A 15,402-nucleotide genomic window follows, 5' to 3' on the forward strand; every position below is an offset into this window, starting at 1 on the left:
GACTAAATTAAAAATAGGTGACAAAATTAACACTATTTGGCATGAGCGGTGAGAGTTTATGGCCGGCAATGGTGAAGAATGTTTGATAAGGTTAATGGTAGATGAAATCCCGAAAACTGGTTCTCAGGCAGAGAGGTGCCAACGGCGCCATGATTTTAGTAATTTGGAAAGTAATGGCCAAATGGAGACTGAGTCTTTTGAGTTATTAACAGATGGGCTATTTAATATTTCTAGTGAGATGTGATCCAATATTAGGTTATTCCAGATAGATATACATTTTGTTCTTTGTTTTCCAGTTCATGGTTTTCTTGATGACAGCTAGCGCGACCAGCAAAGTTTTACCATTAAGATGGTTTAGGTTCGTTGTGGAGGTATCTCCAAGCAGACAGAGCAATTGGGAGGTTGGGATGCAGCAGCCAAGGAAGGTTGACTACAATCTGAGTATGACGACGTCAGGCTAGCCACATGCAGCTGAAGCTGTATAAAATATAGTGGTTATGGAAGGGAGAGGAGTTGACTGCTGGAAGTCAAAGACATGTTAGCACGGGTAATTTTTCCTTTGGCGTTGGCTAGAACTTCTATGTGGGTTGGGTCAAAGAATTCCTCTATGTAAGAGAAACCCTGCTGTATCTTCAAGTTTCATGTCTGACAGAAGTGACTCGTTTGAAAGATATGACATGCTGGTAATTTAACGTTTAAAAAAGTTAAATGCGAAGCTTAAAGTACACATGTAGGTCAACCCATGTGCATGTTTGGTACCAACTTGTTGAACAGCCACAAAAAAACAACACAGTCATGCCTTTATAGGACAAAGAACCAGTGTTCTGCTGTACCTATAATGCTGTTCTTTCAAGGACAGCTCTTTAACAAGACATTTCCTGATATTCCAGTTTTTGTTACATAACAGTATTAAAACAATTGGGGGAATATTTGGTAATTTTCTAAAGCAAAATTGGCAGCATTGCAAGACTTAAGTGTAGAAGAGTCTACAGGTGGATACTGCGAGTGGGTAAATGCTTTTTGAAAAGTCCAAATTAGTGTGTTCAATCTCAAAAAAAGAAAAACCATCATTTTTAAAACAAAGAGTCATTAGTTCAAAACTCACTTCATAAGCTGTTATTGTGTCTTTTACAGTGTAGAAGACTGAACATATTAACATTTTACAAAATGGACACAAGATGTAAATTGGTTGCAGTTTTGGTACCATATTTTCACCTGGTGTCCTAAGATAAAATAAAATTCAAAAGAGTCTTAATTTTCTTTTTTAGTATTACTATTTTTACATTAAAAGAATTTGGCCAACACTAAGATAATTTTCTGTTTCCAGTGAAAAAATACAATATAAATTACATTTTTAGTGTCCGATTGTCTTCTGCTCAAAAAATCTTTAGACAAAAGCTATTTTTATATAACATGTTGTAGAAAAAAGTTCCAATATGAATCAAAATATTCAAACTTAATATAAGTAGATGGATAAATAATTTAGTAAAATAAACAATGTGTATAATAGATGTAGTAAATTTCATGCAAAAAAAAAGTATTTCTGCCCCCGATTTTAACTTACTGAGAATGGCGTGTGTTGTGAGGAGACTTGAACTGCACTTTAATCTCCTTTAACTCTCTGAACCCCCCCCCCCCCCCCCCAGCAGGTCTATCATTACAAACACATGCTGCATGGGCAAGTGCTGTGTAAAGCCTCAGAATCGTGGCAGTTAAGTTAGTATTTTGGCAACTTACCACCACTGCAACACCAGCATTTCTCACTTGCACCTTCCACCTGCACGGAATAAATCTGTTTTTCTTACAACACTTGGCTCATTCTGCTCCTGTTATATAGTAAAATATTTTCTCAATCTGAATCTTCTCACGACTTCAGCACCAGCCAAACTTGACCTACATAAGCACCTTTTTGAAGTTCAAACCTCGTGGGGACAATATCTTGTTCCATTGGTGGTTTCTTTTAGTGCGTTTCCTGAGAAGCTAAAATACAGAACTGCAGTTTCCTGTGAATATTCTTTGTTTAGTGTTTACTATTGCACAAAGTGATATAATCTGACAACCTCATACTTGTAGCAAAGATGATACAATTTAGAATTTTATTAGCATTCAACAACTAACAGCTAACATCAATCTTGGCCATAGGCACAATATCCAAACTTAAATAGAGTAGTTGTTTGATGCTAACAAAATAACAGTTTTAGTTTTTCAGAAGAGGAGAATGTATTGACTCTACTCGCCTTTTTTGTTTTTCCATTATGAACTAGTACCTGATACTAGCTAAAAGGTCCTTTTTTTGGTATCAACTCCCTTGAGTAAGTTGAGGCGATAACAAAAGGTGAAGGGAAAACCTGCAGACCACTGATTGGTCAGAGAGAATCGTCACTAATCACTGCGTCATTATTGCTAACGACAGACAGGGATGTCCTGAACAAATCCGCCATTTTTAAATAGTTTAGCCAGCAGTGGTTTTTTTGCTGCCACCAGCTTATTCTGAAATAAAATTCGTCTTGCGTTAGGTCACGGCAGTTTTTTACGGCGTCGCTATGTCGACCAGCCATGCTTGCATCACGCATGACTCGGTACTAAATCTGCAATGGAAAATGGAGGATGGGGCACCACGGCCGAGTCGAGTTGGGCCGAGCCGAGCAAAGCTGGTACTAACAGTGGGTAAGCGCCAAAACTGTACCCCTTTATGGCCACTTATGTACTACGTTACTTAGAGCTGGTAGAGATTCTACAAATCTACAAAAACCGGCCAGCATTTACCTCTAACTTACTACTCAACTAAACTGTGGATTACTCCAATGCTAATTCAAGCTTGGTTTCTCTCAATACAGATCAAAAATGAAGAGAAGGGATACACCCCTTTGCAAACAGCAGTCTACACCAAGCTTTGGGAAAGGTGAGTAAATTAAAAAAAATTATTTGGTGGCAACTTTTTGGGGACACCTTTAAGAAATAGTAATTAGTGCAGAAAGCTGCAGTTTTAATGTGAAATGTACAGTAATCCCCACCCTGGGGTGGGCTGTATTATCATCTTTGAGCCATAGCATTAAATTCCCTCCTCATTCCCGCAACTCACAGATAGCCAGTTGTGACATATCAGCTTGGACTAGCAGCCCTTGTTGCCATGACGTTCTCAACACCCTAAAATAGAGATAGAGAGGGACACTCACTCAAGGAGCAGCTGCACAATATATACACAGGCACTGGACCACGTAAACAGCCGAGCAAAGCCTGACTGAGGCAGACAGAGTGAATCCTCAGAAGAGAAGCATTGTAGATCCTAGAAACACAAAGACAAAAGACCTGAGGAGATACTTCACAGTGCCCAGAGGTTTCCAGCAACACAGTGTTCTGAGACAAGACAACGAGTGGCATATGAAAAAATAGTGGAGACAAAGCTTAGAGCTAGGGAGTCTAAAAGAGACAGAAGCAGACACATGAAAGCTGAAATACTTGACTCAACAGGCAGAGGCTGAACAGCCAAACATGGCCAAAAATACAGCAGAAGGTAAGAGACAGACAGAGCGTCCTTTACTGATGATTGAGCTGTTGTGACACTGAGATGCAATGTGATGTAACTATCCGTTACTTAGAGGTTAATTCATTGTCTACGGTCTGAGATTTGATGGACGATTCACATTCTGTAGACAAGTACACCAGCTTTTAGAAAAGTGGCAGCTGAAACAAAGGGGTGAATACTATAATATAAAAAAGGAGTATTGTGAATTACTAAAGCATTTACTTGAGGTAAGCATTTTTTATATTAAAACCACAGATCACCATATTGATAGAAATTTTACTACGCATGTTAAAAGACCCTGCCGACATATCCAGACTGCTTTTGTGGATCAGGTTTCTATAATAGGTGGATGTGGGTCTTGGAAGCAGCAGCTGTTCCAGTAGAGCGTACACATGCTGAAAGGCTCGTCAGGAATGCAGCTAGGAACGGGCAGAAGTTGTGCCAATGTGAGGGCAGCTGTTAATGGTGTCATCTGTGAAGGCGCCAAAATCGTTCAAAGTTTTCAGACAGATAAGAGTAGCATGTGAACCACTTAGGACGGTGAGTATGCAGCAGAGAAGTTTGCTATTTGATACAATGGTACAGCATATGCTGCACTTGTTGATTCAAATACCTCCACGGCGGTATTGATGCTGCAACTGGTCAAGTGACCTACTTTGGCTGTAACTTTAATATTAATAGCAACAGTGATGAAATGGTGATCAGAATAGCAAAACATCTCCACTACAGATGGGATGTTGGATAGCAACAGCAGTTTTCACACCAGAGGGAAGCAGGCAAAGCTAAACTCTGCTGTCCTGATGATAATATGAATTCACATGGTCTCACGTTTAAAAATAGGACCCTAGTCCCTCCTTGGTATGTAATAGAATTAGGTCAATATAAATAAACATAGCCTTTTCCCAACCAAAATATCAACATAACCAAAATGCTGGTATGCTAATAACTGCCGCTCTAAAAACAAAGGGTCAGCCATTCCTTTTCCATTTCCAGAATCTTTTCTGCAGATTCTTTGGGAATGTTTACTAAATTTGCTGTTCCAAAGCTGATCTGGTTTAGACTTTCTTTAAACACATAACCTTATAAATTGAGATGTAGAGAACAATCATTTTGACTGACTTACTATGAATATGGCAAAATGCAGCAACAATGAAAAGCATGAAAACTTAATGAAACTTAATATAAACTGGCAATCAATTGGGAACCAAACATGCAGTGATGCATAAGCAGACAAATAACACAGACTGCGGAAGCAAGGTCTTTTCATGTTTTTACTTTTCTTTATCTGTAAAGTGTCCTGAGATAACTTCTGTCATGGTTTTGACGCTATAAAATAGAATTATTTCCAGGGGTAACCTGAGGTCGGCAAAGGGGTTGCGAGGTGACACTGCCACACTACCCTGGGACAGTGATTAACTGTGTTTACTGTAATTTGCCCGACACGTTGGCAGAACATGTAGCCACTCAAGACGTGTTTACTGTTGAGCTATGATGAGGTAATGCAAAACATGCCAAGTTTATTCCTTAACCTTCGCCAACCCCAACCTGAGATTCATATTTGTAGGTCTCATGTTTATCTTGTTGGTATTTGTATTTACTGTCACCACTAAGTCAATACCATTTCACCTTCAAGTGCCATATCACAGTCAGCAAGTTGCTTGGATTCATGTCTGTAATCTCAGTTTCATGTACAAAAACTGTAACATACAACTACTTAAGTAACTACTGCATGATTCCTTACCGATTCCCTTGTAATCACAAATATTCCACAATATCACAATGAAGCAAGCATGTAATTTCTGTAATGTAACTTTTGCTCAGCCCAGGTGAAAAAGAGTGTGGATTTTGTCTTTTCCATTAAATTGCCAAACTAACAAACTAGCTTAAAAAGAAGCATACCGTAACATCTGGTCCCACACCAACAGGCTCAGGGACAGCTTCATCCGGAACTCTGGGGCTCATCACACTGTCACTTTATCTTTATATACTTTTACTTTCTGTTTTACAAACAGTTAACATATATTTACATACGTAATGAACATTTTTGTAGGGAGCCTGAGAAATGTTCATCAACAAAGACTGCTTTTCTGTTACTGTTGACTTCAAACTGTCAAGCATGAACTACAGTCCCTGACAAAAGTCTTGTCACTTGTGTACAAATTGACCTGATGTGCCACTGAAATATATTTCTAATCAAGATTTATTTACAAGAAATGACTCATTTTAATCCCAACAGCTTTGTAATAAGGTTTCAGTGCAAAAAGAAACTGTCAAAAAGTATTCTAATATTCACAGCTTGGTAAAGCCCATTGAGTCATTTTTGCAAAGACATAAGTGTTGTGCCTTGTCTAATGAGCTTCACCTGTGACTAATAATGGATCAATTAGGTCTCAGGTGTGTATAAAAACAACCCAGTACACTAGACCTTCACATCAACAGCAACTAGACCTCTGCAAACATGCCTAAGATTCACCCTGAGACTAAAGTTTTGATCATCAAGAAGCTGAAGACCAGATCCACTGCTGATGTGGCAGACCCCTTCAATGTGTCTCAGCGTCAAGTACAGAGGATTAAAAAATCATTTGAAGCGACGGAATGTTTTTGACAAGCCAGGTAGGCAACCCGCAAGACAACTGCTCGAGAGGACCGTTTGTTGGCTCGAAAATCCAGCCAGCCCATTTCTCCACTGCAGCAGAGCTCCACCAGACCTGGTCCCCTGAAGTCCCTGTGTAACCAGAAGGTTTTGGCGATGCTGTCTCGAAATGGCCTCCATGGTCGAATCAGTGCCCAGAAGCCAGCCTAAACAAAAGACAATTGAAAAACCGTGTGGCATTTGCCAAGGCCCCCAGCTTGCTAAAAGGATGGACGCTGGAGAAGTGGAGAAAGTGGATTTTCAGATGAATCTTCTGTTAATTACACCACAGTTGCCGCGAATATTGCAGGAGATCTACTGGAGCCCGCATGGTCCAAGTTCACTCAGAAAACAGTGAAGTTTGGTGGCAGAAAAATCATGGTCTGGATTACATCCAGTATGGGGTGCGCGAGAGATCTACAGGTGAAGGCAACATCAATAGTCTCAAATACCAAGAAATCTTAGCTACCTCTTATATTCCCAACCATAAAAGAGGCCAAATTCGCAGCAGGATGGTGCTCCATCGCATATTTCCATCTCCACTTCAAAGTTCCTCAAGAAAGATCAATGACTCCAGGATTGGCCGGCCCAGTCACCAGACTGAACATCAGAGCATATGTGGGGTAGGATGAAAGCATGGAGACCAACCAAAGAATATTGATGAACTCTGGGAGGCATCAGGACTGCTTTTCTGCTATTCCTATGACTTCATCAATACATTGTATGAATCCTTGCCAAACCGCATGGATGCGTCCTTCAAGCTCATGGAAGTCATACAAGATATTAATTTGAATCTCACAGCACCGCTATTTAATTTGCTGACATATTTTAGTATTTGTATAAATTTGTTCTTTATGTATAGGCGCCAAAACTTTTGTCTTGCCAAAATTTGACCTTACTGTCTTGTTTAATAATTAATCTTTTTTATAGTGAAACTATTTATTTCAGTGCATTGACCATTATTTGGGATGGGGGGGGGGATGGGTGGTGGGGGGGGCCGGGTGTGGGGGTGTGGTGGGCCCGGGGGGGGGGGAGGGGGGGGGTGGTGGGGGGGGGGGGGGGGGGGGGGGTGGGGGGGGGGGGGTGGGGGTGGTGGGTGTAGTGGATGCTGCCACGTCGGGGGGTGTCGGGTGGGGGGGGGGTTTAGCTTTCTTCTATATGTGCTATGTTGCCTCTTACCCACCATTTACTATTAAATCATGTTAATCTCCGGTGTTTCTACAAACTCGATTAAGCGATCAGAGGCTGTTGTTCAACAGGACGGTAGTCATTTTGCATAACCCAGCATTCACTGTAGGACTGAACAAGAAGATGCTCTCTGCATTTATTATAATATACACTTTATTCAGAGATACATTTTTTTAAACTCAACCTTTTTTGCCAAGAAGAAAAGCCTTAACTTAGTATTTTTCTCAACTCCCTCAGAAATGCCACGGCTTTTCAAAAAAATGTCAATGAGTGAGGTGGATGAGAAGGTACGCCTGCGAGCGGAGAAGGTCTATGCCTCTGCCCTGCAAGAGGAAGACACCAAGGACGCTCTGGCACTGTTCAATGTGCCGGAGGACTGTCCCATCGGTCTGCATGAGGACAGGGAGCGGTCGCTGCAGAGGGAACTGGCTGCGCAGCAGTCTCAGGAGTCTGCTATGAAGTAGGAAATGGAAATGTTTGATAAAATATGCCTATCATTCTGCACAGACTTTGAATACTAAATTTCCAAGCAACAACAGAAAATATTCCCAATGTTTTGCCATGGACCTTAGGCAGATGTAAGCTTTAAGTTAGAGAGTAATCTAGTCCTCCTGTGTGTTACTAGGAAGAAGATGTTCATGTTGAAGCGTTCGCAATCAGTATCTTTGCAGATACCTGTCGGAGGTGACTGGATCCGGTCTGTGGTTTCTCCAATGCTCTCCGAAACCACACCAGAACCTTTTGCCCAAGAGGGCTTTCCAGACTTCCAGAGAGTAACCATCAGTGGAGATTACTGTGCAGGGGTAAACAGGATTAACACTCCAGCCCGTTGACGCAAACCTACACAGTGAACATTTAACTGTAGCTACACACATCTCACTACACTCAAAAAATAGGTACCATCAATAAAAAAGTGTCTGTATGCAAAAACATTTAGACACGCAGCAACCAGACAAGAGAGACCAAGACTAGTACAGTGCCCGTTTGTGGCTGCTTTCTGAGTGACCAATCATCCAAACAACCTCACACTTGACACTGCACTTCCTTGAGTCCTGAGCAAAACACCTGCCATTACATGGACTATATTAAACTGCAGGCAAAAAGGGGCCCAAATCTGAGTCCATCTGGTAACACTAGCAAGAGCATGCATTTAGCTGTGTACCATAGTTGTAATGTATTATCATAAGTCTAAAAGGAAATTAAAAGGCCAGAGTTGTCTTTAAAAATTATTTCTTGGTGAATAAAAAAAACCAAACTTTAACTGAAACTTTTCCATGACCTTCACAGATCACAGTAGAGGATTATGAGCAGGCAGCCAAAAGTCTACTTGGGGCACTGTTAATAAGAGAGAAATACAGCAGGCTGGCCTACCATCACTTTCCCAGGACCACTGCCCGATTCCTCCGCAACACCCAAAATGAGAAGTGGAAGGAGGAGGATGAGATTATGCCAGGTAGGGGTATTTATAGAACTCATTTTCCTCATTGTAAAAATGTAATTAAGTTAATACTCCTGCTTTTTTTCCAGTATTTTACTCTTGCACACTAAATAAAGTTGGGACAGGGGAGAATCTATTTTGGGAGCCCGATTCCAGAAGTTATGAGTCCCATTTATTTTCCCTATTGACAATGTTACATGACTAACAGTTGGAGCACTTCTGTGGCTTTCATTCAGCAACAGCCAAATCTGTAAGATTAATAGTAATATCTTGGTTGGATTAGAGTAAAGATTAAGATGTCTTAAAATGTAATAACTTAATGTAGCAACGTACAGAAACTCAACGTGGTATTTTACTGGCAGGAGATCTCAGGAACGCGCCACAACCTTGACTCAGTGGCAAAGAAGTCAACAAGAAAGTGGCAAAACTAGTTTCACAAATAATTTCACAAAACTGACTGGAACAGTACATTCTACAATTCAGAGGGCGGTGACTTTTTAGCATTAATGTCCCATGTCACACGCCGCTATTCATACATAAAAAAACTTCCACAGCTGCCCTTGTGCAATACATAATGACTGTGTGCAAAACATTAAGACTAGGTGCATTAAATAACTACTTCTACTTCTACTACTGCAATATTGTTGTAAATACTCTTTCAACAATATCATCATCGTTAAATATTGATTATGATACACAATTTTTAATCATGATGATGTATATGTTGTTGATGACAGGCTTGCTAGCCTATAGGTAAGGTAGTCACTAAGCTCTTCCACAGAGTCATTGTGCCACATGTACAGTATGTCCGCCCTACACATTATTGTAGGCCCAGTTTATTATGCAACTTTATTTTATACAATATGTGTAGAAGGGGGTCCCTGCTCCGTCTCTCATTCAGTTAAGGGGTCCTTCGCTTAAAAAATGCTGAAGACCCCTGGTTTAAATTACTATGATTATTCCTCATTTGCCATTTTGTTTATTTACTCCCATCGTCTGTAGACATCTCGCCTTTCCCTCATGAAGGGGAGGACCCATACTCCATGGAGGGTATTCCTGAAAACCTGAATTATGAGCTGCAGATGAAGGATGGCATAGTTCATGTTTATGACAATACCGAGGCCCTGAAACAACAGCGGCCTCACAGCCTCCCTTATCCCGACCTTGAGACCTTTGCTATAGACCTGAGCCATGTCCTTGCAATGATATGTGATGGCCCAACGTAAGTACACAATACTTTAAGTATTTTTAACATCAATAGGTCTACACAGATTGTAATTGATATTCCACAAAATAGTGTGAATAGTTTTCCCTTCCTGAACTGGAGCAGAGGATTAGTAAGCAGCATGGTACTAAATATCATTTTTTATTTAAATCACTAATTTAACATTTTTGACATAAAATGTTTTGCTGATAATATGTTGATTTACAGGAAAACCTACTGTCACAGACGGTTGAACTTCTTGGCTTCCAAATTCTACCTTCATGAAATGATGAATGAAATGGCAGAGCTAAAAGAGCTAAAATGTGTTCCCCACAGAGACTTTTACAACGTCAGAAAGGTTGGTTACAATTAATAACTTGCTAGAAACTCTGTACTAAAAGTGGTGTAATACAATTCATCTTGCCAACATTGCTTTGAACTTTGCTTTTACTCTGAAGGGCTGTCTTACCACTGCAGAATTTATTTCTAACTTTAGTTAACACAGTCTAAATAAACAAGTTTATAGATCCAATGTAACATATCCAACGTCCAATTCACATTGTCACTGTCTGCTCTATGTCAAACGCAGGTGGACACACATATACACGCTGCTGCTTGCATGAACCAGAAGCATCTGCTGAAATTTATAAAGACAACATACCAGACAGAGGCAGATCGCGTGGTCTTGGAGAAGGGCAGCCAAAAGCTCACACTCAAGGAAGTCTTCAACAAGCTTAACATGGACCCCTACGACCTCACCGTAGACTCTCTGGACGTGCACGCTGTAAAGACAAATCATACATACAAATTTCAACAACAACAAAAACAAATTCACTAATCATACATAACTGTCAAAGATCTTAAAAACAAACAATTCCAGTCACATTTCCGCTATACAGTAAATTAAGTTTGCCAGGTTTGTCCTTTTCAAATAACTACAGAACACTGCACTAACCAGTGCTTACTGACACAAGGATGCAATTATGGGTGTTCATGCATTTCATATGGTGTTATGCAATCATGTTTATGTTCCATGCAAGGTCCTCTTAATGTGTAATCTGAAAATAATCAATATAGTCACTTTGTTGGAATGAGAATGTGATGATCAGTGCATAAAATGTAACCCTCTCTCACGAATGACTCTCCTAGGGAAGACAAACATTTCATCGTTTTGACAAGTTCAACTCCAAATACAACCCTGTTGGAGCCAGCGAACTGCGAGAGATTTACTTGAAATCAGACAACTACATCAAAGGAGAATACTTTGCACGTCTCATCAAGGTGTAGTATGAGTTTAAGTACTAACATCACTTAAAGGCCCTGTATAACGGTGTTTTCATTTATCTGGTCTTCAAGTCAACAAAGAACAATAATGAGGGTCAGTGAGATTTCAGTTAAATACAGTCTGGCATGCTGTGGCTTATTGGGACAGAGCTATTGTGCTGTTCCTTTCAAAATGTCTGCAGTGGAAAAAATATATAAAATACCTCTATGGCTGAACCAAGTTGAAGTTTAACTTTAATTCAACTGTTATTTAACTATTGTACAAAAAGTACAGATGAGATTAAATATGTACAGGATGAGAGCACACAAAGAAAGAAAATATCAAGAAAAGAAAATCAAAACGGCATGGATGCCTAATACATTTTGTTGTTTATTTGAGGTTGAATTTCTCTTTCTCCTCCAAACATATATGTGTATGCTAGTGTACATGTGGTTCATCTTCAGTGTATTATGTAGAGATATATCAAGGAATTGAACCATCTGTCATAATTGCTTTGAGATAGGCTGTAGTTATCTTGCACACTTGCTCTGTTGGTATTTAGAAATAACCCTGATGGGACAGAATTAACCTGTTATCTGTCCATTGTGCCCTATCCTATTGTAACTTCTGCTTTATCAAGCAACAGCTCCAAAGTCCTGTGGTTTGGTGTCTGTTTCAGGAAGTGGCCAGAGAGCTGGAGGAGAGCAAGTACCAGCATGCTGAGCCCCGTCTGTCGATTTACGGCCGCTCTGCCAGCGAGTGGGAGAGCCTAGCAACCTGGTTCATCCAGCATAAGGTCCACTCACCAAACATGAGATGGATGATCCAAGTCCCCAGGATCTAGTAAGTCCTCAGTAAATCTAAGCGACAGCAGGCACATTCCTTACAATAAAACAAACATTGTCTATAAACACAAAAGGGTCTGTGTCCACTTACATTTGATAGTAAGCCATATATAATGGTTACTAATAACAACCAATGTTTCATCTTCCTGTTATATTGTTTCCTCTTTTAAATATGTGATGAAACTCAGATAGTTTCGTAAGCACTAACATTTTTTAACTAAAACCAAAATATCTATGCATTTTTCCAAGTCACAGATTAAGAAATCCTGAGTGGGTAAATTTGAATGTCACTGTTGCAAAAACGTTGGCTCTAAACTTGTAAACTCACAATCCAGTAAGAAATAATCACATCACTCAATAGGCTGTTCTGTGTAAGCAAACAAATGCTAACATGCTTGTATTGGGAGATAAGTTGATTGAATTCCTTTTGTCTTGCAGTGACATTTTTAAGTCAAAGAAATTGTTCCCAAACTATGCCAAGATGCTGGAGAATGTTTTCCTCCCCCTGTTTGAGGCTACAGTCAATCCGCAAAAGCACAAAATACTACATGTATTCTTGAAATACGTAAGTACTGTCATGAAGAGTGAAATCTGTAACAGACACAATATTTTGAAAGTGAAATAGCAGCCATATCGGTTAGTTTTGCCCAAAAAAATTCAGTGATATTAAGTGACACTTCTTTGTTAAACAGCCTGACCACACAAACCATAAAAGACAAAGTTAAAGTACTTCTTTTTTGCACTGATGTAACATGCATGGTTGTGTAATATCTGTTCCTCAAATGTGCTGACCCTATCTTTGTAGGTGACAGGATTTGACAGTGTGGATGATGAGTCCAAACACAGTGATCACATGTTCTCTTACAAAAGCCCAAAGCCTGAGGAATGGACCACAGACGACAATCCTCCCTACACCTACTACCTGTTCTACATGTATGCCAACATCATGGTGCTCAACAACCTGCGCAAGTAAGACCAAATGTTTGTGCATGCATCAATTTGCGAAAGATTCCCGGAGGGGTTAGTCCATTTTACACATCACAGTTGTGTTACTTGCCAGGGTACAAGAAAGTCTACCAGGTAATGTACATGATTTTAATGGCCCAGAATTTAGCCATCTCATGCCTTTTCCAGTCACACATGGATGGGGGAATAGGTTGTGTGGTGACCTGGACAGGCTGCAAGTTAGGCAAAACTCAAACTAGATGAGAAAAACAGCGGCCATCAGATCCATTTGATTGTGGGTAGTCCTTTGAGGCTATGGCAGTGGGGGTCAAAGCAGGTTCACCTTTGGAGAAACGCAACCCAATGTCATGCTGCGGTGGCCAATCACGTAGACCAGACACAACACAACGGACTGGAGTGTAATGTTACGTTTCAGGTGTAGTCACGTAATTTAGTATGTGCAACAGTTTCAAACTGTTCAAAATCGTTTTGATGGACCTCCACATCCTGGTTTATTATTAAAAGTAAATTTGTTTTTTAATCTGTTGATGCAGACCAAAAGCAACTCATAGAACTAGAAGCATGGCTAAATACTAGCACCATGGGGATCACCATGAAAACACAAATGGGCAACACACTAACGCACAATCCTTAGGCTAATCGCCCCGTCTGATCTTATGTGACTTCCACCTTTAGCGGAGGCCTGACATAGGTGAAAATTCATAGTTTCCAGCCTGATCTGCATGTTCTGCATCCGTAATAAAGCAACAATACAAACCCAAGTATTGTTAAAAACTGCTATGTATTGTTTTATGCTCAGATGACAAAAGTACTCACTGCCAGTATCATTTGTCCCTCCCCAGGGAGCGAGGACTGAACACCTTCCAGTTTCGTCCCCACTGTGGTGAGGCTGGCTCCATCACCCACCTGGTTTCCGCCTTCCTTACGGCTGACAACATCTCCCATGGACTCAACCTCAAAAAGGTGCAGTCCTGAATTCATTTAAAGGGTCTCTTGAATGCTGGCACCTCAACTTGCTGAAAATAAGTAAATAAATATGCCTACCATAATAGTAGGTATAATAATTAGTGGAGTGCTATTTTAAGGGTTCGCTTGTTCAGAAGCAAACATTGCTTCTGTTTTTATAAAAAAGCCAATGTTCACTCAATTCTCATCTTTGATTTATGAACACTGCATTTCCATAGGTGGCACTCTTTTCTTTGTTCATATTATTCCTTTAACGTCAGATAGTGAATTTTCTCCAGTAACCCAATTAGATGATAAAAAGCATTACTCATTACTTTGCTGTCTACACCCCATGCTCCTCCCCAGAGTCCAGTGTTGCAGTACCTGTACTACCTGGCCCAGGTCCCGATTGCCATGTCCCCACTGAGCAACAACAGCCTGTTCCTCCAGTACTCCAAAAACCCTCTACGAGAGTTCCTACAGAAGGGCCTGTGTGTGTCGCTGTCCACTGACGACCCCATGCAGTTCCACTACACAAAGGTCAGAACCACTGAAACAACAATAGATCACTTAACTATTTTCCTCACCACCAGGATCACCTTAACTCCGGTGCTAAGGAAATTACAGAAATAAAACATGATAGTAAACAGTTATCGAATACATTGAATATATTAAGAGGAAATAATAAATCAACTCCAGCTTATTTAGAAAATGAAGGTGATTTTCTTACTAAACCAAGTGATAGAACAAATTGTCTCAATGATTATTTCATAAATAAAATAAATAATCTTAAAATTATTACACAGACACACAACACGGATTTGTCAAAAACATTGATAAATAAGATCATGGAAGGTAAAACTCTTAACTCTTAAACTCTTAAGAGTGTAAGTGTTTCAAAAGTTGAATTACTTCTGGTGAAGTGTAAAAATAAAAACAGCATGCATACAGAGGAAAATAATCAACAGCCACTGCCCTGACTCAGATGGTTGATGACTGGTTAAAGGACATGGACAATAAATAATAATAGGTTGTGTGATGCCTGATTTTACTGCAGCATTTGATATAATTGACCACAACTTACTGTTAAAAAAATTTGAATTTTATGGTTTTTCACAAAAAAAAAATGGATGGAAAGTTATTTGACTGACAGGAGACAAGTTTACTTCAATGGAAGTTTTTCCACAGGTAAGGCTTGTGAAACATGGAGTGCCTCAAGGAAGTTGTCTTGGGCCACTCCTTTACACAATATTTACTAATGATTCAACATCTGTTTTTGATAAAGCGAGCATTTCAATGTTTGCTGATGATTCTACTATATATTTATCAGGAACTAATATTGGTGATCTAAATACTAAACTACAGAGAGAGCTACAGTCAGTGGTGGACTGGAT

General features: G+C 39.9%; 1 protein-coding gene across 4 annotated transcripts in view; it reads left to right on the forward strand.

The window, feature by feature from the left end:
• The window catches only part of ampd3b (adenosine monophosphate deaminase 3b), a 40,051-nt gene that overhangs the window by 2,105 nt on the left and 22,544 nt on the right, over nt 1–15,402 (forward strand). For 3 of the 4 annotated variants that reach the window (XM_032522660.1, XM_032522659.1, XM_032522663.1), the window contains 13 exons: nt 2,838–2,902; nt 7,584–7,806; nt 7,972–8,149; nt 8,634–8,799; nt 9,787–10,006; nt 10,217–10,346; nt 10,578–10,772; nt 11,138–11,269; nt 11,932–12,095; nt 12,536–12,662; nt 12,903–13,066; nt 13,906–14,026; nt 14,375–14,548. In XM_032522660.1, coding sequence (XP_032378551.1) covers nt 2,845–2,902; nt 7,584–7,806; nt 7,972–8,149; nt 8,634–8,799; nt 9,787–10,006; nt 10,217–10,346; nt 10,578–10,772; nt 11,138–11,269; nt 11,932–12,095; nt 12,536–12,662; nt 12,903–13,066; nt 13,906–14,026; nt 14,375–14,548 — 2,052 coding nt within the window. In that variant the 5' untranslated portion in view covers nt 2,838–2,844. Of the gene's footprint in view, nt 1–2,837; nt 2,903–3,179; nt 3,515–7,583; nt 7,807–7,971; nt 8,150–8,633; nt 8,800–9,786; nt 10,007–10,216; nt 10,347–10,577; nt 10,773–11,137; nt 11,270–11,931; nt 12,096–12,535; nt 12,663–12,902; nt 13,067–13,905; nt 14,027–14,374; nt 14,549–15,402 lie in introns of those variants that run through there. The other variant, XM_032522661.1, reaches the window with a different exon arrangement.

This window comes from Etheostoma spectabile, chromosome 8 (genome assembly GCF_008692095.1).
Source record: "Etheostoma spectabile isolate EspeVRDwgs_2016 chromosome 8, UIUC_Espe_1.0, whole genome shotgun sequence".
In the NCBI taxonomy this organism is placed as follows: Eukaryota; Metazoa; Chordata; class Actinopteri; order Perciformes; family Percidae; genus Etheostoma; species Etheostoma spectabile.